The sequence below is a fragment of the Sardina pilchardus genome, chromosome 24, assembly GCF_963854185.1.
Source record: "Sardina pilchardus chromosome 24, fSarPil1.1, whole genome shotgun sequence".
NCBI classification, from domain to species: domain Eukaryota; kingdom Metazoa; phylum Chordata; class Actinopteri; order Clupeiformes; family Clupeidae; genus Sardina; species Sardina pilchardus.
Window position 1 is genome coordinate 1,753,477 of NC_085017.1, and position 19,898 is coordinate 1,773,374.

The following is a 19,898-nucleotide window of genomic DNA, read 5'->3' on the forward strand; positions in this document are numbered from 1 at the left end:
GCCGTAGCCTGTCCAGGATGTTGCTAGAATGGTGTCAGATTTTTTTTCACTAGAGAGGGTTGAAACGGAGCAGAAATCAGCAGCAGATGGATTTTTGAACAGGTGGAGCAAATGGTGGAGGATGGAGGTGACACACAGGTGATCTATGTTGATTTGAAGTTGTTAACGCAATGAAGTTGTTCAAATCTTCAGTATATCTAAACTTCATCAATGATCTCCAAGTAGTACTGAATGTTGGTGAGAACAGAAAGCTGCCCATAACTAAAACACAAAACACACCTTCTTGATCTTCTGATGTCCAGGTGTTCAGGTGTTGGTTTCAAATACAGTAGCCTAAGCATCCCCACTCATATCTAGATCAAACTTAACATTGCCCACCTCAGATGTTCATTATCTTACACATCTGTCTCAGTCAGACTAACATCAAAGGAAGGGCACGTATTCTTTGAACAACCCACTCAAGGCTAAAACTTCACCATCTCGGTAAGGTCTGGGACCGTTCATGTGCGTGTGTGTGTTTATGTGTGTTTGTGTGTGTATGTACAGTATGTGTGTGAGAGAGAGAAAGAGAGAGAGAGAGAGAGAGAGAGAGAGCATCCAAACTATGTGGTCAGCACTGCCGTGTCCTCTGGCTGGGGTTGAGAGATGAGAAACAGGGAGAGACAGGGGTGACCCCCCCCCCCCCCACACACACACACACACATACACACACACATACACACACACACTAACCGCCCCGAGGCCGAGCCCCGTCTTTCACCTGACAAAAGGACACGCTGACTGGCACCTCAGGGATGGGGTACCTGGCAACAACACCCCCCACACACACACTAAAACATACATACACACATTCGTCCACCTCCAACCCCCACAACAACCTAGTGAAGACTGAATATCAATGTTTCCCCTGACTGAGAGAAGTACACCCCCTCCCAACACACACACACACACACACACACACACACACACACACACATATACACACACACACACCCAGCACCATCACCATCTTGCACCCTCCCCCTGCCCGCACAGAGAGACCTTTGACAGCAGAAGGGTGGGTTTGGTGGCGTGTTGAGGTGAGGTGGGGGTGGTGGGAGGTGTGTGTGTGTGTGTGTGTTGGGGGTGGTGGAGGGGGGTGGGGGATCTTTACATAATGCGTCGGTAAACCACAAACTGTCAGCACTCTTTTTCTGGCAGCCCCTTTTAAAATTCAGAGCTAAAGCAGACGCTGGTGCTGGTCGTGAAGGAATGAGGGTGTTTTTTATTTATTTATTTATTTATTTATTTATCTATTTACATTTATGTCTCCCTCTTTCTGTCAGGACACCATATGTGGACCTCATAGACTGTCTGCACTCCGTGTTCTTATCATGTTTTATGTGTTGAAACAGTGCAGTAGTGTAAAGATATCAACACCAGTTCATAAACAAGAGACAAACCTGTCCCTTTTCTCTGTCTCTCTTTCTGTCTCTCTCTCTCTCTCTTTTTTTTTTTTAAGTGTCCATCTATCTTTTGCTATCAGGGGATTCACAGAGGTCTCCAGATCAAATTACATATGCTGAGAAATCAGCTCCTATCAGTGGTGTGTGACCAAGGCATAGAGGTTACACACCCATCCCACACACTGCAGGATAGCGTGAGAACCGCACCCAGGACATCTCCGAAGGAGGCGTTGTGCTCAGGAGCCTGCTTAAAGGTGTACTGGACAATTCTAACCCAACAAACTCATGTTTTGTCATTTTCAGCAAGTGGCTTGCTCATAGTTGTCTGGCTGTCCATTTAGTGGGCATGATCTGATCCACACGCAGTCTCAGGAGCACAGAAGAGAGGGTGTGACTTAATTCGCTATTGAGCTAAAATACCAATAAATGTTGGACAAAATCACAAACTGTGGCCTACTTAGGTTAGAGGCTTGGGTCTTCTATTTCAATATGTTTGCACTTGCAGGTGGCAGAAGGCTCTCTTGTTGGGTTTAAGTCAACTGCAACTCAATCAAAGTACAGCAAATGTACTGACATTACTGTAACTTGGCTGCATGTTCACCGTGGCAGCCTGCTCTTTGGTCTACTCTAGTGTGCATCACAGGAACATGGAGGCAAGGTGGAGGAAACTCCTCCATTGTCTCCAAAATGAAATGGAAATCATGAAAAGCACTTTATAATAAATATGTAACAAACACATACTGTACACACACAAGCTCCAAAGTACACACACACACACACACACACACACACACACACACACACAAAATAAGGCCACTGGCTCGGCTCTCCGCCACAGGGGAAAATCCCTGCGAAGGCCCAGTCTGTCAGAAAAATGTAAAAAATTCCATTCCTCCGCAGTTATGGAGGAAGCCAGGGTGCCCTCTCTCTGTGAGTGTGATTGGCAGACAATAAGGGGCAGTAGGATTGAGAGCCGAGGCATTCTGTCTGAGGCCTGACCCTACTGGGAGCTTCAGATTCCTGGCTTGGAGGTCAGATAGAGGTCTGATTTGCCGGGCTCACTTCAAAATGAGTGCCTCCACAGGGTTTTACAAATCATTTCAATGTTGTGATATTTGACCTCACCCAAACAATAATAAAAGGCTTAGTAAAGCTAGTATGGATCTTAACTAATAGGCGTAATAGGCGTAATAGGCATAGATCGATGAATGTCAAAATATTGTTTATTATTAATAATATTACTATTCGTGCCAGTCGAGTAAAGTGAATTTGATTTCAGCCCAAAAAGCCACTTCATCAGTCTGTCCTGAAACGCCCTCCTGTGCTCCACAATCCGGTAGTTTATCACGTTGGGTGATAGCCTAGCACTACCAAGTTACGTTCAACTGGAAATCGAGGCTCTCTCCTCAACCAGATGATGGACACTGTCATTTGCGTTGACCGCGTCTCACTGAGCCGCCCAGCCCTGTGTGTGGACACGGGCGTGTGTGAGTCTCTCCAGAGACCACCAGGGAAGGGCTGTGGAGATTGCATGGGCCGCAGAAATATACCTCACCGGGACACAACGGAAGGAGAAGGGCGCAGTGCGAGCGAAGATGGGATGACCCGTTTCTGCGGTAGCCTATACCTCGGTGCTCTCCGAACAACAAAGATGTTTTACGCTTAGAAGGCAGCCTGTATTTCCCCTTACAACTATGTTGTCATATTCAGCCGACTGTAGGCTAGGTTCCCGCTATATGACAATGACCGATGCTGTGAAAACATCCCAGAAAATATAGCGTAGGCTATTCTAGATGCACTGAGTGATTTCGAGAAAAAAAGTCTCGATCAGCCTGTTCCGGAATGACCCCGATTTAACCCAAAGCCGCATATTGAAGCGATTGTGATTATGTAATGTTATTGACGATTTCATTTCGTAGCAACAAACAATGCTGCGAACCGACCATTCCTATCCGACCCATTCATACACCCACAGGGAAATTCAGATGCCCCTGCCGCAATAAATTGAAATATGAGCCTCAGAAAAAACATTGTCTCTCTTATTTAGTAATATAACGTAAAAAGAATATCGTTCTTGTGACCTCCATTTTAAATTACAGCATACTAAGCGAACGGTTTTGCCAATGTGGAATTGTTTCAATTTCAGATGATGCAGCAAGGTACCTATAGGCTACCGTTCAAATAATGGCTTTCGTGGGCTACTGAATAAAAATGCACTGCCTTTAAAATTAAACAAGAATGCCTGCCCTGTTAGATAACGCAGAACATTCTACGAAAACATTTTTGATGTAGAACAATGGAAGTGTCCTTTCATCTGAAGCCTCAGCGAGCAACAGTGAAGACTACTATTAGCCAGAAAGGACCTCGCAGACACATGACTCGCTAAACGTGGGTTCAGAACTGCAATCACAGAGAATGAGTCTTGAGCTTCCATCCGGTGTCATTCAATGTTATGTATCTTGGAATTACTTTAGAACGCGCCTGGCCACTAGTGTTATTGTCCAGATTAGGCTACGGCCGATTCAACATGAACGGAACCACGCTTGACATTCGCATTCTGTAGAGAATTAGCGATGCTGATACCTAATAGTAGTGATGATGCAAGAACACCAAATCAAAGGCATAATGACTTCCTCAATAGGATACACATTTAGCATGCTCCAGAATTCTTATTACATCGGACATCAACATCCCGTTACCTGCAGAGAGCTCCCGAACTTCACTTCTCTGCAGTACGTTCACCAGCCTACGAACAGGAGGACATGTGCAGCTAAGTTATGGTAATGCACACATTTAATAATAGAGGAATTTGCTACCTGGCACAGTGGAATCATCTTCGCTATCTATTCTTCGTTAGCAGGGAGACGCGCCAGGAGAGACGGGGGCAGGCATAACTCCCGAAACGGCCCGTCTGTGGTAGTCAGACCGTCGGCTACCCAGCTGGTCCGTGGGACAATGAAACTGCAAACCTTTCCGTCCGAACGTCTGTTTCTCCCCCAAGCTGGCCCGCGCGACCAACACACCGCTTCAAATTCACGCAGCTACAGCGCGCGCCACCACACTAGACCGCACGAGACCCTCGATGGACCCACGCCCCCTTGCATGCGCTGACAGTGCAGTCAGTGCTCGTGGCATACATTTCTTAATAATCTTCGGGGGATGTCTCTACCCCGAGACCCCGTTCTTTCACTTTCATTAAAACATAAAAAGTAAACAATAAATAAAAGATAGATGGCTACCTGTGGTTGATTTTGATCATCAGGTTGTCTAAATATAGCCCAAAGATAAAAATGATGTCATTGTTTAAGTCAGTTGTTCCTCACTCACAGCCATTGTTACACATCAGCTACATATGCTCTGGGGTGCTTCTGATAGACTTCATACTCTGTTTTGCTGGAAATTATTTCAGTAAATAAAAATAAATGAATTTCTCATCCGTATAGCTCTATGCAGTTAAAAACATGTAAATTTTTTTTATCCTTTATCCTTTATCTTTTATCCTTCCAGAATGACAGAGACCTGACAGTAGTCAGGTCTACACATCTATTCTTAGGATACATTTTTTCCCCAAGTGCAGTTTTTCTCCAGTGATCCTGGAGGGAAAGCCTAATTGTATATGAATGTAGATCATAATGAACACCTCTGGGACATGGCTTCTAAGTTGTTGGAGACCAGGTGTCAATGGTGTTGTTTATGCCCTGTGCAATTGCCATGGTGCCATTTTCCATTTGACCCTCTCTCAAGGCAGCGTGCTTTACAAGGTATGTGTGAACAGATGTGTGTGTGTGTGCGTACGTGTGTGTGTGAGAGAGAGTGTTTCCCCACAGACCTATCACAACAAGCCTGTGACATGATGACATCACTCCTGATGCCGGTCCAGGGACCACACCTCGGCCTTGGCAACAGGGGCACCTCCACCACCATGACCTGCCTTCATCCGTATAAACACATGTCATCTCTCTCGCTCTCTCCCTCTCTCTCTCTAGGCCGCGTTGTCGTACGATTTCGCTGCGGCCCCGTGTCGTGGCGGTGGCGCAGTCCTCTGTTATATAACAGCATTATGTCCGCTGGCTGCTCCAGGCTGCGTGGGGGGACTCCGCTATCGACCGCCATCAGGACCAACGGGAACGGGAACGAGACAGAGCAGGGGAGTGGAGAGTGCAGGAGAGGGAGGGAGGGGGGACAGAGGAGTGGGGGCACAATTAGCCCGGTCACTGGGAAACGGACTGTGTCCGTGTGAGAGAGAAAGGTGCAGAGTGCAGAGAGGAGTTACGTACAGCGTCCACTCAGACTTCAAGGCAGGAGCGCAGTTAGAGATCCATAGGGTACTGTGTAGTGAAATGAAGAAGATTCTGAACACATGATGTGTGGATGGTGTGTGTGTGTGTGTGTGTGTGTGTGTGTTTGGGGTCAAAGGTTAAAAGTGAGTCGCCCTCACCACGACCCAGGGCGCCCCATTCAAGTGTCTATGATCTACTGGTGGTACTGCAGAGGGTGTGGAAGAGATAGACCTGGGGGGCACACAACTGGCTGGCTAACTTGAGGGAAGAGTCTATGTTTTTGGGTCTGTTACTTCTGCTTAAACACACATGAATGAACGCTGATATGAACCTCCTACTCCCCCTCAGAGGGAGAGACAGGAAAAAGGCAGGCATTCTGGGAGACGTCTGGGAAGTCTGCAGGGCCTGAGTGCAGTCTGTGTTCTATGTAGGAGATGAGGAGGTGAGGGGTGTGTGTGTGTGTGTGTGTGTAGAAACTGGGAAAAGCTGAACGGAACTGTAGGAATGAGAAGGAATGACATACTGTCCTTCAGGCAACAGAGAGGGAACTCCTTGAACTGCGTGGACACAGACACACACACACACACACACACACACACACACACACACACACACACACACACACACACACACACACACACACACACACACACACACACACACACACACACACACACACACACACACACACACACACACACACACACACACACACACACACACACACACACACACACACACACACACACACACACACACTCCTTCCGACAACCCCATGGATGAATGTTTGTTCTGTGCTCACTCTACCTCATGCCAGTCTTGTGATGGGGAAAATCACATTCCCGAAACGAACGTTTGCCAAGTGTGTGTGTGCGTGACTGTGTGTGTGTCGGGACTCCCCTGTGAAAGCAGGGAATAAGGGTAATCAAACTGGGTTACACTGACCATGTGACCATGGGGAGGCACACATAGCCAAAAGCCAAAGCAGTCTCCAGCAGGCCCCCGGCCCAAATACAAATACAAACACACACACACTGGAGAGAAAACTCATGAAGACTCATTTTAAATGATCACTTTTACATGGATACATGCAAGACCAAAACTGTCCCAGGGGCACTAGTGTCAGTTGTAGTAGGTCTTATGTCATTGTTTTTCAGCTGGCGAACCCACATTTACAGGAACAACACTGCTCCCTAGAGGACAATGTACATCAATGCTGTCTGAACATCCATATTCTTTAGTCGTTAACACAAAGACACTACTGTGACCAGTAGATTTTGGATTTTTTTTTTATTATACTCAAAGGTTATACTTTGCAGGGAGAATAAAAAGATACAAAACTATAAGGTTCATAATAACCAACACTCCTCAAAAAATCATTACAGGCACAAGAGACAAACTCAAACTGTGTGCACTTTACTGAATCTAATTTATGGCTTTTTTGTGGTCACCTTACCCTGAACAATATGCAGTTACAATATTTAACTTGTACAAGTGATACAAAAGTAAGTCTACCCCTAGAAGTCTTTGAATGCTTTATGTAACAGAAAAAGGCATACATCAGATGACATTAGCGATACAATATAAACAGTGGTGCAGATATGATTTTTCATTTCCCTATGAATGCAGATTATACATAATGGGCATAATGTATAAGCGTGTTTCATAAAACAACTACTACTATGACATGGGGCTATAGACGTTTTTATTCCAAGTATATTGGACCCAAAACCAACAAAAGCAGTGTGTGATCATGACAAAAAGAAAATGATTGTCGAATATTTTTTAGTGCTAAAATATATAAAATAATTTTGGAAAACATGGTTGACAAAAATGCTTAAAATTGTCAGGATACTTTAATTCCCCACAACAATAACCCATTTATGAATCCTGTATTATTGTCTCTTGTACTAGTGTTTTGCATTGCATAGCATTTTGTGTAGAAAACCAGCATCAACCGAATGATTTTACATAAATCTTTAAAATATATAAATATTATATATTTGGGTTTGGCCTATATCTGAGTCATCAACCGAAGAACTTTGAAATTAAAAATGTTTAATAATCCCCTTATGTAGATATCTGGCTTTGGTTTGATTTGAAGGTGGTGCTTGTATTTGTTGATTTGTTGTAAACTCACATAATTATTAACCAAACGATTTTGCAATTTCAACAAGAGCAAAAACAAATCAAAGGAACATCCTTTAAAATCAATCATCACCCCGTTTGTCATAGATACCTCGGTCTTTGTCTAACTGAAGTCGCGGTCACTGAGGACAAGGGGGGCCACCAGAGTCCAGAGGTAGATGGCCAGACCAAGCCAGCTGGAGCTGATCTTCACCCACACTGCAGGCATGGTGCTCTCCATGGCGTGGTAGTCCGTCTCCGGTCTAAGAGAAGGAAGAGAAAGGAGAGAAAGAGAGAGAGAGAGAGAGAAGATTCAGATTCAGATTCAGATTCAGATTGTATTTGTCACATACATAAAATGCAGTGAAATGTTACAGTCGGCTACATGCTAGGTAAAAAGAGGCATACAAACTAACATAGAACAGAAACAGTAACAACAAAAACAACAAAACAACAATACATTCAAGATGTCGGGGGGAGGGGGGGGGGGGGTATTGCAGGTAGAGTAGAAAGTGCTATGTGCAGTCAGTTCCATTTAAGTGCCGGACGGCTTGGGGGAAGAAACTCTTCCTGAGTCTCTCAGTCCTTGCCGCCAGTGTGCTCAGAAGAGAGAGTATGTGTGAGAGAAAGAGAGAGAGAGAGGTGGATGAGACAGAGACTGTGGGTGAGTGTGACTGAGTGAGAATACCATTGAATTTGATTGTGATTGTGAAGTGCAAACACATCCTTTGAGTAATTTTATCAAGGTTGTTTTTAGAACATCCTCAAGTTAATTTTGCTGTAATGCCTTTTTCACTAACTATTTACACAAATAGAGTCCCTTTAAAGTAACAATATACGTTAATAACATGCTCACCATATATAGTTTCTGTAGCTAGCCCTTGTGTTTCTTTTCACAAAATCATTTTGAGAGAATATAATTCAGTAAAGAGGAACATATCTGTTCTTTCCATCATCACCTAGTTTTCAGAATCAAGACAAAAATTCCTTGCTGCCATTTTAACCAAGCGTCATTACAGGCTACTTCAGAGTAACACAGAATGTCCTCAGAAGGCGACAGCAAGCTACACACCTTTCTGTTAACAGTGAAATAGACCTTACATGTGTTTCCATAGTTGTAGCTTATAGGCAGTGTACAGTGCAAAGGACAGTGTAGTCATGTGTCAACTTCCAAAGATGTAGAAAGAGTGACAAACTGTCAAAAGTCGTTTTGGATAAAAAAGAAAGAAGTGTCTGGGAATTTCAATGGCACATCCAGTATAGCTTCATAAGCGTTAGCAGTCGCCAATTTTGGCTTTGTGGTCTTACTACCTTGCGTCACAATAGCCACATGCATCATGGAATGGCAACCATTATTGAAACGGGATATTCTGCCATCTCTTCAAGAATTATTACTAGTCTGATAAGGAAAATGCATTAACACACCTTTGATTCAGTCACATGAATAAACGTCAACACTAGGCCTCTCATGTGGTTTCACTGACTGAAGCAACACCACGGTCATTAGATTATATTGAAGAGGAGAATATTGATTCAATGTATGTAATCAACGTTAGAGTATTGATCCAAAGTATGTCATACAATATTGACATTATTGACGAGGGTGAAAAACGTTTAGGATCTGGGTAGAAAAGTCATAGCTACAAGTGCTACAAGTGGCTTAGCAACTGATAAGTCATAGCTACAGACAACAGTGACTACCATTTTAAGGAATATAGGCTGAGACACACAGACACCAGTGATGCGCGGGTACGTGTCTGAACGACCCGCCCCGCCCCGCTGTCTACAACTAACCCGACCGCAACTCGGACCGCAAAAAATAATTATTGAAATATAGGACCCGACCCGCTTCCCGACCCGCTTATTGTAAAAAGTAGTCTAACTTAGTCGTAGTGTCATTGAGCTACGCAAAATTGGTATCTCATATGCATGTAAAACAATAATATATATTGCCTAATTATAATAGGCCTATAGCCTATAATTGCTCAGAATTTGGGAAACATGCATTTAGTCTACCTTTTTTTTGTTCCGTGTCAGCATTCATCCAAAAATGTGGCTATTTGACTCAACATTGAACATAATTAGCCAAGGATTTTCCTATACAAATTCTGTTTCAGCCGTTCCTCACATGAATGCATTGAAGCTCTCCCAAGCATGAAATGCAGGCATAGAATATTATTAAGAAACTCTTTATTAACGTCTTCATCAATGGACCAAAAGTCCATTGCTCCGCGATTATAAATTGCAGCGAGATGAAACCTTTATTGCACGACGTGGGGAAGAGCAGACGTGGGGCTTTCCAACGAGCCACTAAGCCTATAAGTTGCGCAAGGACGCACATTGTATGCTCATACCAATTGTAGGCTATATGCCTTGATGACATTAAATTTAGAAGTACTTCCTGATTTGGGAAACTTTTAGTTTATTTTTCTTTCCATAATACCATTCGATCTTGCTGCAAATTATCAGACTTGAGAAGCACGCATTGCATTGGCAAGTGGCAACTTCGCTGCTCAGTAGACGATTCTGCCACTTTCTGCTGGCCAGTTCGAGAAAAAAGCTGCAGATCATAGACAGAGAAAGCATATGCTCTGAGAACAGAACACAACTGCATGTCAAGTGTAGCCGAGGGTCTGTCTACGCAGAAACAACAAGTGCATTTCTACATGTTCGTGACAAAATGTGGGGGATAGAATCACGTTTCAGTGGGAATGCTGCAACCTATGTCTTTCTCTTCTAAAGACAATTATGTACGATATAAATAACAAAAAAATAACGGCATATTTTTTTTACGGACCCGACCAAACATGACCCGCATATCATTAAAAATATTTTTTCTTGACCCATAACCGCGGGTGACCGCGGGTGACCGCGGTCGCCCGCTCGATTTGGATCAGCCCGCGCATCACTGACAGACACACACACACAGACACACACAGACACACACAGACACACACAGACACACACACGTCCAGGTCAAAGTGCATTCATTACATTCAACACTACCACCTTCTTGTATGACAGGACTTTTGATAGCAAGGGATTAAATTCCTCTGGTGGCCACACACCGATTTGGCTTCTCTCTCTAAGCACTGGGCAGCATAGGATACTCACTGGTACCAGTTGGTGAGGGTCATCATGATGTAGAGGGAGGCCAGGAAGAGGCTGAAGTGGAAGAATGAGTAGCTGTAGGTGACTGCCTCCTCCTCGTTGTCCACGGCACGCCGCACGCCGTCATCGCCCGTGGCCTCAGCGTCGGACGCCGCCAGACCCTCGCTCTCCTCTGTCTGCATCAACTTGTTCACCTGACTATTATTGGACGAGCGGATACTGGAGAGCGGCAGAGGGAGAGAGAGGGACAGGGAAAGGGAGAGAACAGAGTTAGTCTCATACTTCTTTTTTTACATCTATTATACATTATATAATAACCCTATGGGAATTTAACACATAGGGTTAACATAGGGGCAGGCAGGTTTTTATTTTTTAAGGCCAGCTATTGCAAATGCAAATCAAACAGGCTAATAGGCCTACTGGAAAAAGCACCATGCCAATCTCTAGCTATGGTGAAGGGTATGTGATGATGAGGGGCTATTTGAATTCCAAAGGCCAAGGGAACTTTATCAGGATGCATAATATCCCGGATCCATGAAATAGCTGGCCTTTAAACATAAAAATCTGCCTGCCCCTATGTTAACCACATGTGTTAAATTCCCATAGGGTTACATAGGGGGTCAAATACTTCCTTCCCTTAGCATTAAGGAAAACATTTATTTATTTACGATACATTCTTCAATCACAAAGAAAATTGGTGTCCTTGGCGGTTTGATTTTTACTCATTTTTTGAATTAAGGCATTTAAATCAATTGTCAAATTATGATTTTATATTCCTGTTTTAGCATGGTATCAAATACGTGTGCTCCACACTGTACTTTCATACAACTTTGCTTTTGTGTGTGTATGTGTATGCCTGCACGCATTTGTGCGTGTACATGGGTACGCGTACATACAGTACATGTGCTTGTGCGTTGGTAGGTAAAAGGAGAGACAAAAACAAACAGAGAAAGAGAGAGAATGTAAGAGAGAATAATAAGTGAAGTGTAGTGGGATGAAAGATGGACAGAATCACTGAGCATGAGACATTGAAGGAGTGAGATGAAAAAGAATATGAGGGGAAAAAAGCGTGATGTGAGGCGTGTTTGAAGTGGGTGTGTATTGAGGTGTGGTGTATGTGTGTGTGTGTGTGTGTGTGTGTGTGTGTGTGTAAGAGAGTATATTTAGTCAGGAGGAAAAGAGAAAGAAAGAGAGAGCAGGACAGACACTTGTGAGGAGATCCTACCAGGGGCCTCTCCTAGAATCCTGTCTGCTGCAACAACTCTCCCCTACTACAATGAATTTGCTACACCAGACGTGATGGCAGCACGTATGGAAAAAAAAACCGGAACGCTTCAGTTACATACCCAGATTGCCTCCCTGTGACAGGAACTGACACCTTGTTTCATAAAACATCACTGTAGAGTCAGGAACATGTTCGCCGAGGACATTTAGACATGGATCATGACAGGCTGTTTGGTCAGCTCATACCTTGCATACAGAGTGCAGAGGATGAAGATGACCAATCCCACAATGCTTTGTGCGTCCCACCACTGGACTTGCCCCGGCGGCACAGTAGGGCTGGGGGCGGCAGAGTTGGAGACGATGCTCAGAAGGCTTGGGTTACAGTTACGGTCTACACAGAGTAGAAATACAAGATTAATATGCATTAGTATACATATAATGGCGCAATATGCTTTGGTGTAAAATTATATAAAATGAAATCATTTCCAAAGATGGGTTATCATGCTCTTCTGGAAAGTACACTTGGACATTGTTCTTTCTCAGCTGACCGTAAATAGGATCTGTGGGCTAATCGGGACATAACATATTGACCGGTGACTTACTGGGGTTGTTGGTCATGGCTGACCAGGTAAGATACATGGTGTAGAGGGAGATCAGGGAGGCCTGGAGTAAACCAGAGCTGGGCTGAGCTTCCTGAGTGCACACACACACACACACACACACACACACACACACACACACACACACACACACACACACACACAGTAATCAACTGGACTCGTCAAACAATATACAACACAAATATAATACATAAATACACAACCCGACCCTGCTACAAAGTCATATGAATTAATGTATTTGAATTAACTTTGAACATTTCTTGTAATTAAGTTATTCCAGATCCTTGAGGAATTGTTTCAGTCCTACTAATAAGCGTACACAATACAGTTATATCTGATTGTGTATACTGTAAACTATGCAGCATCCAGGAGTGATATGTAAGGGGAGGTTTTATTTTAGGTTTAATTTATTTATTTTATTTTCATTTCTTTTTACTTTTAACATATTTTCTTTTATGTAGTTTTACCTTTGGATTTTATGAAACTGTTTAATTTGTTCCTTAACCTTATTTTGTCTTCTACCGCACCTTATATTATTTATTCCCATCTTCCTTATCCTACTCATTACTATTCTATATACTATATTAACTTATTTTGTATGGGTCACACTTCATTTTATACATACGTTTTGTTACATAGCTTCCCTTCTCTTGTTCTGCATCCCCTTTTTCAAATATGAACTCCTTGTTCCTCAAATGTTTGGTCTATGTTAATATTGTCATGTCTTACCTCACAAATGGTGAAGCGCTTTGAGTCAACTCTTGTTTTTAAATGAGCTAAACAAATAAAAATGACTTGACTTGACTAGATATGGGTACTGAGGTACAAACCTGCACTTTGGGCAAGATGGAAACAATCGTCACCACGATGCTGAAGATGAGGTTGAGACTGATGAAGGCTTTGTGTGCGGCGCAGTCGTCCGTCTGGGTGTAGTACACATAGAACAACACGACTGCAGCAAATGCCAGGCCGTAGAACATCAGCGTGAAGGTGAGGAGAGCTGTGGGAAGATGATATAGTTTAGACATACACAGGAAGTGTTCCATTCCTAGTGTTATAGGTTGGGGGTTTCCCACATCAACAACAAAGTCTTTTTCCTATCTAAAACAAAATCACCAATAAAAGCATGCTTTGTGGGCAAAAACCATCATCAACAGAACAGCTTTCATTTATCAAGGGATTATCAAGCAGGCAGGCACCTTCTTTCGTCAGTGTTTCATTGAATTAGGCCCAAGCCATGGCATCCCAAACCCACCCCCTCCACTCTCGTAATGGGATCTCTACCAACAAACACCCACAGGAAAGATTCAGTAAAACACCATAACTAGTGTCACAAGTGCCATAGATCTTCTCTTCCTCTAGCTAGGTTCTGCTCTGTCTTTCCCTTTGTTATGGGGGAGCATGTGGTGGGAGCGGCAGCACTGTACTAGAGGTCTTGCGCCCTCCCACTCCCACAACATTCTGTCCTGCTCCTGCAATAATGTCTCATTTTTTGTCCTGCTCCCGCCCGCATCTGTAACATTAGCTCCTGCTCCTGCCCGCATCTGTAACATTAGGTCCTGCTCCTGCTATTTTGTGTAGTGGGTCCTTTGGGACAAGACACCTCCATACCCAACAAATATGTATTAACAAATGCAAATAAAAAAGGGCAGCTGTGTCTTGTACCCATTGCCTCAGCATTACGTAAAAGTGTTCAGACGCTGGGTTCTGTACAGAGCCTTAAGAATAAATTCAATCAAAATGAATTGAATTGAATTATCTGCCATTGGATTCAATCATTTCTACCCCATTCTTTCAAAACCTTCATGTTGGTAAGAAGTCACAGAACTGTTCTCATCTTTTTTTTCTGCATTACTGTATATCTAATCTGGCTCCTCATTTCTTTATCATTTCCTTCAACATATAAAGTAGTATTCCCTCTCTTCAGTGAACACATTCATTATCTGGGCCATGATGAAGGGATACGTGTTGCCCTTCAAGACTACGTCCAGCTCTTGCATAATAAAATATATTAAAAAATAAAAGCAACATCCATTAGTCTTCAGGGAAGCCAGTAAAAAAATCTGACTCAGATAAACTCCAGCCAAGGTCATGATTTTCTCATAAATGCAGACATAGCTGGTCTTTCTCACGATTACATCATATGCACAAGGCCACCTGTCCCTGAAATACCTTCTAGGCTAAAAATAAAATCATAACAAAGCATTTGAAACAATGCTGGTCAAACAAGTGATTGTTTTGTCATTCTATCAGACACTGAATTTCCTCTTTGTAGGAATTAAATGTTCAACATAAATGAATTTTCCTTGTCTTGTCTTGGCTAAATGAATGATGGTAAATGAATGATTGTAGATGAAGTAGGACAGGTTTCACTGTACCTGCATACCAGCACTTGCTGTTGCCGTTCTCAGCGTTTTCCACCCAGTTCTGGTTCCAGGTGTGAGCAAAGTCCACCAGCAGAATGAGCTGGATGAGGATGAAGATAAAAGATCCCACCACACCAAAGTAGTACCACACTATCAGGTAGGGGGAGAGTGAGATAGAGAGAGAGATAGAGAGAGAGAGAGAGAGAGAGAAAGAGAAAGAGAAAGAGAAAGAGAGAGAGAGAGAGAGAGAGAGAGAGGTTCCACCGCCGAGGTTAGCATTAACACACAGTAAGTCTGCTGACACATCAAAGACAGCAGCAGTCTCTCAAAGGGAACTCCTGAACTCTGCATGTCTGAAATGAGAGCCAAGAACTAGGAGAACTGTTTGTAGTACCTGTGGTGAAAGTTCCATCAGGAATGAAGAAAGCCCCTACAGTGAGCCCCACCAGCAACAGGAACTTGAAGAACCAGAATCTGAAATTCACAATTGATGCATGTTAACACACCAGAGGCGATTGCTCAATGAGTGCAGGGGAGGCTCAGCCTCATCTAAAATATCACGGAAAATTGCATCAAATAATGCCCATCATGGGCTACATTAGCAAGCCTAATATTCTAGAACATGCTAAAAACGTGTTCAACTTCATGGCTATATCGTTATATAGCTATAGTTTCGTTTCGCAATAAGGTTTTGCCGGTCATGATCGGTCACGATCGTGATTTCGCACACCCAATACATTGCTGTGACGACACGATCCATTAAAAGCCCCATAGAGGCTCGGCTTCACTGAACTTCAATGGCACTACGGAGTGGGCTGGTCTCAGTGCAGAAAAAGCTAGATGTTTATTGGATAAACGCCGCAAAATCGTAATTTCCAGGGAAGCCCGGCCTCTCTGGGGGTGAATGGGACAGTGGGATGGCTCGGATGCCGAGCTTCTGTATGAAGATTGGAGGAACCGTCATCATAGTGGCTGGAATTTTTTTGATTGACAGCATATTTCGCGATAGCACAGGAAGTTTAAACAGAGACGGGCTCTGGTTTCAAGTTCAGGGATGCGTGAAAGTTACGGAACCTTACAGGGTTGGCAGGTGAGGTCGAGAGGCAAGGCTCAAATTTCTATTGCAGATGTTACGTGCCTATCCTATCAATAAAACCGTAGCCTAATGTGAAGTTACAGAGTTCGTGATTTGCTTTTGTTTCAGTTGTGTATTTAGGCTAAGTTGTCGGCTAGCCACATAGCTCGCTATAATAACTGTGTTGCTTGGCTAAATTATGCTAATGTTTACTTGAATTTTATAAGCTATAGCCTTCCCCACCATGGGAGATTCAAAATAAAACAGCAAGGCAGATGAACGTAGAATAGTCACGTAGGCTACTATAACTGTAATAACTCTAGTAGGCTACCAAATAGCATACTTATCCCCCCAAAGTAGCCTAAACTGGTAAAATGTATTTTATGAGGTGGGTGAAAACTAGGAAATTTTCAAAGCAACCTGGACCACAAAAAAAAAGAAAAACAATCCAATTTTTTTTTTTTAAAGTACCACACTCGCACCAGCAGATGGCCCCCTCCTGTAAGCTACACTGAGACGTCTGCATGTCCTACCCATTCTGAATGGAGGCTCGCGGGTCCTTGCTGCTGCGCACCCGGATCATGATGATGGAGAAGAGGAGGAAGAAGCAGGCCATGGCGAAACACATGCGGTACACCGATTTGTAGCCCACGATGATGTCACATTGGATTTTGTTCTCCAGGCCTGGTATTGAGGTCCCGCCGACACAGAACCCAGGAATCTGGGAGAGGGATGGAGCAAACAGACAAACAAATACAAACAAACCAATAAGATAATAAATAAATAAACTGAGAGAACTGCACTAAATGCTTCTGGAGTTTCCATTACCTAATATTTGCCAGTGTTATGCAATCTGCACTACACAAGACCTGGTATATGTTGCTTCATTAAAAAAAATCACTGTGAAGTAATGAATACCTCCCGATTTACAATCACTGCTAGTCAACAACATGTGATTTTCATTGAAACTTTTATTGATGATTGATGAATGAGGCGACTGCTGACAGAGAAAGACACTTTCCCAGGGCAGTTTTATGCATGCTGAACTACAACTTCAGCTTCCCCAAAAGTATGGACTCAGGACTTGGCCAGGTGATACGAGTCCGAGTTTTTAAAAGGGGAGCAGAGCATCCCACTCCATAAGGGACAGTACAGCCACTCCAGCCATGTTCAAATGTTTGTCTATCTCTTCTGTTTTTGTTTTTGTTTATACTAACAAAAGATGATTTACAATAGGTACTCTGAAATATAGGGAAGGCTTCTCTGAACTTAATTAAAAGTCTTCAATGGACAGAAATAGCACTGGTTTCACTCTTCTAGAGTACAGTATCCCCAATATCAATATTTTGAAAAGTTTTCCCAGTCTTACTTATTTGATTATTCTGTTGTTCACTAACTATCCAATAAAATAATATTATGTTGCATATATTTTCTCTGAAATCAACGGAGGGCTCCTCTGGAAAAAACACAGGCAAATAAAGTTCAATTGGATTTAACAGCTCCACTCTGCTCAGGTGCTTCACACTTGAACAGAAAGGGCACCTTTTTCAGTTGGGTCTCCATGCCAGGTAGGATCATGATGACGGACACCATGGTGCCCAGCAGCAGGAAGAAGGAGAAGGCCAGCCTGCTGACAGTGGAGTTGTAGGCTGCAGGGCAGCAGCTGGACAGGAGGCAGGGTGCTGAACTGCACAGACATGATGCCTGTAGAATGCATACACACACACACACATACACACACAAACACACACACACACGTGTTAACAAACACACACAAAACAAAACAGGTCACTCATTGGTCCAAAAACACTGAGGATAGATTCATATGTCGGTGCAATCAGAAAAGACTCAATGAGATATTTAAAAAAAAAAATAACATAACAGAAAAATAAACTATGCATTCATTGTAGCTGCACAAGCTGTTCTTTCATGCAAATCAGCACAGCCTCTGAATCATCTGAGTAAATCAGGTCACTTCAGTTATGACAAACAACATGCCACAATGCCTCGCTGATGGCCTCCGACTATGAGCCCTACCAGGGAAGCCCAGAACAGACAACAGTGGGATGGAAAGTGGGTCTACTCAAGGGCTGGGTTGCCATGGCTTTTCTTTATCATCAAGTGCTCACCAAGGGCGTCAACAATTAGGATGTCTGCAGGAATTTTGAGGCCTTTCACAGGAATGCGGCCTGTGATGGGTCGTTCTGTAGCCTATTAAATCAACCAATTTCAACAAAATGTCCCACCCTCCCAGAAAATCGATGCAATCACCATTTTAATACTACAGGAGTGTCGGAATATGTTTTTGTGTGCCAAAGTTTCAAATTCGTCTGTTGATCATGTGCCCATTGTTATGTTTTGTATTTTAACCATGCATTACTCTGAGGATGGTCTGATGCAAAATCATGCTTTTGCTGAGTTTCTTTTATTATTATTTTCAGAAACTGTTTGCCAGAATATCTACGCAACTGAAGTCTATCCTATAAGGAAAGGCTGCGTTCAAGTCAGATAAACGGGAACAAGAAGCCCTAATACAGAAAGCATTTTGGAAGACGCGGATGTAAACAAAACTCATTGGGTAAATGCCACAATGTTTGGGGGGTTTTTTTCAGCTTAAACATGCGTAGCCTACTTTACACACGCTAACCAATGTGGTTTACACACGCGGTGGTTTTGTGGTAGGCCTTTGATCAGTGTCAAAAACTAGGCTTCGGCCAAGAAGACACAAAAGCTGTGGTTTTACTTAGGGCTTGGGCCTAGAACGGAAAGGTAGCTTATTTCATACTAACAAATCACAAAGCACAGTGTAATGGGCAAGGAGAAGAGGGCGGAGAGAGGACGGATGTACCAGCTCCCGACCAAACACGGAAGGGGAATTAAAAGTTAAATGAGTAGCCTACTTGTCTCAAAATCTCCAGCACACTTCTTTCATAGACTAAATACGCCATGAAAGTAAATGTAACAATTTCACTCACTGCATCGAATGAGTTGCAACAATGTAATAAAAAGCACACGAGGAGTCTGTCCTGGCAGCGAGCTAGCAATACAGAACTCAACCAAGGCAAACTTTTTTATTCGTAGAATATGACTTGAAGCTGAAAATAAAGTAAAATGTTTAATTACTTACGCAGTTAGCGATAGAACATAAGGCCAGACAAGCCCCCATGTTTCAAACTGAATCCCAGAGAAAAACTGCTGTCATTAGAAATTTTGCGGAAGTGTTTTGGTTCTTTCACAACTTGTTTGACGAGAAGAAACCAAGGAACGCCTATTTTCTTTCGACTAAATTCAACGCTCCTATTGTGATTGGTCAATAGGAAACATGGTCAAAAACCGGTGAAGTATTTTCGATGGATACCACATGACTTTTTCAGATTTTTTTTCCTCGCATTATAATGATGTTGAGACGCCAGTCGAACTTTACTTGAGTTATTCATTATTCATTTTCTATTATTTTCTATTGTGTTGCAAACCGTCACGGCAACAGTTGATATGGTGAAATGAGAAGCACCCCATAGTAAACAGATGCAAGTAGAGCTATTCATAGGTTTCATCAGGTCTCTTTCCACAGGTGGGTTAATCAAGCACCATGTAGTCTGCATTCATAATCTAGGTGCTTGATTTTCTGTGGAAAAACTGTGGAAAGGGAC

General features: G+C 43.1%; 1 protein-coding gene across 1 annotated transcript; it reads right to left on the bottom strand.

Moving 5' to 3' along the window:
* Nucleotides 1-6,989: 6,989 nt before the first annotated feature.
* Nucleotides 6,990-19,509, bottom strand: serinc2 (serine incorporator 2). Its single transcript, XM_062529410.1, has 10 exons — nt 19,376-19,509; nt 17,791-17,952; nt 16,782-16,969; nt 15,568-15,647; nt 15,186-15,323; nt 13,638-13,807; nt 12,790-12,880; nt 12,434-12,578; nt 10,967-11,182; nt 6,990-8,115 (listed from the first exon to the last, which is right to left on the bottom strand). Exons 1-10 carry the CDS (start codon nt 19,412-19,414, stop codon nt 7,977-7,979), a joined length of 1,368 nt encoding a protein of 455 aa, XP_062385394.1. The 5' UTR covers nt 19,415-19,509; the 3' UTR covers nt 6,990-7,976.
* Between the last annotated feature and the right edge of the window lie 389 nt (nt 19,510-19,898).

Coding starts and splice junctions, on each gene's coding strand:
- serinc2 (XM_062529410.1), bottom strand. CDS start 19,414: ATGGGGGCTTGTCTGGCCTTATGTTCTATCGCTAACTGC. Junction 16,970..17,790: donor TGGAGACCCAACTGAAAAAG/GTGCCCTTTCTG, acceptor TCCCTCTCCCAG/ATTCCTGGGTTCTGTGTCGG. Junction 11,183..12,433: donor CTCTGCACTCTGTATGCAAG/GTATGAGCTGAC, acceptor GCCGCTCTCCAG/TATCCGCTCGTCCAATAATA.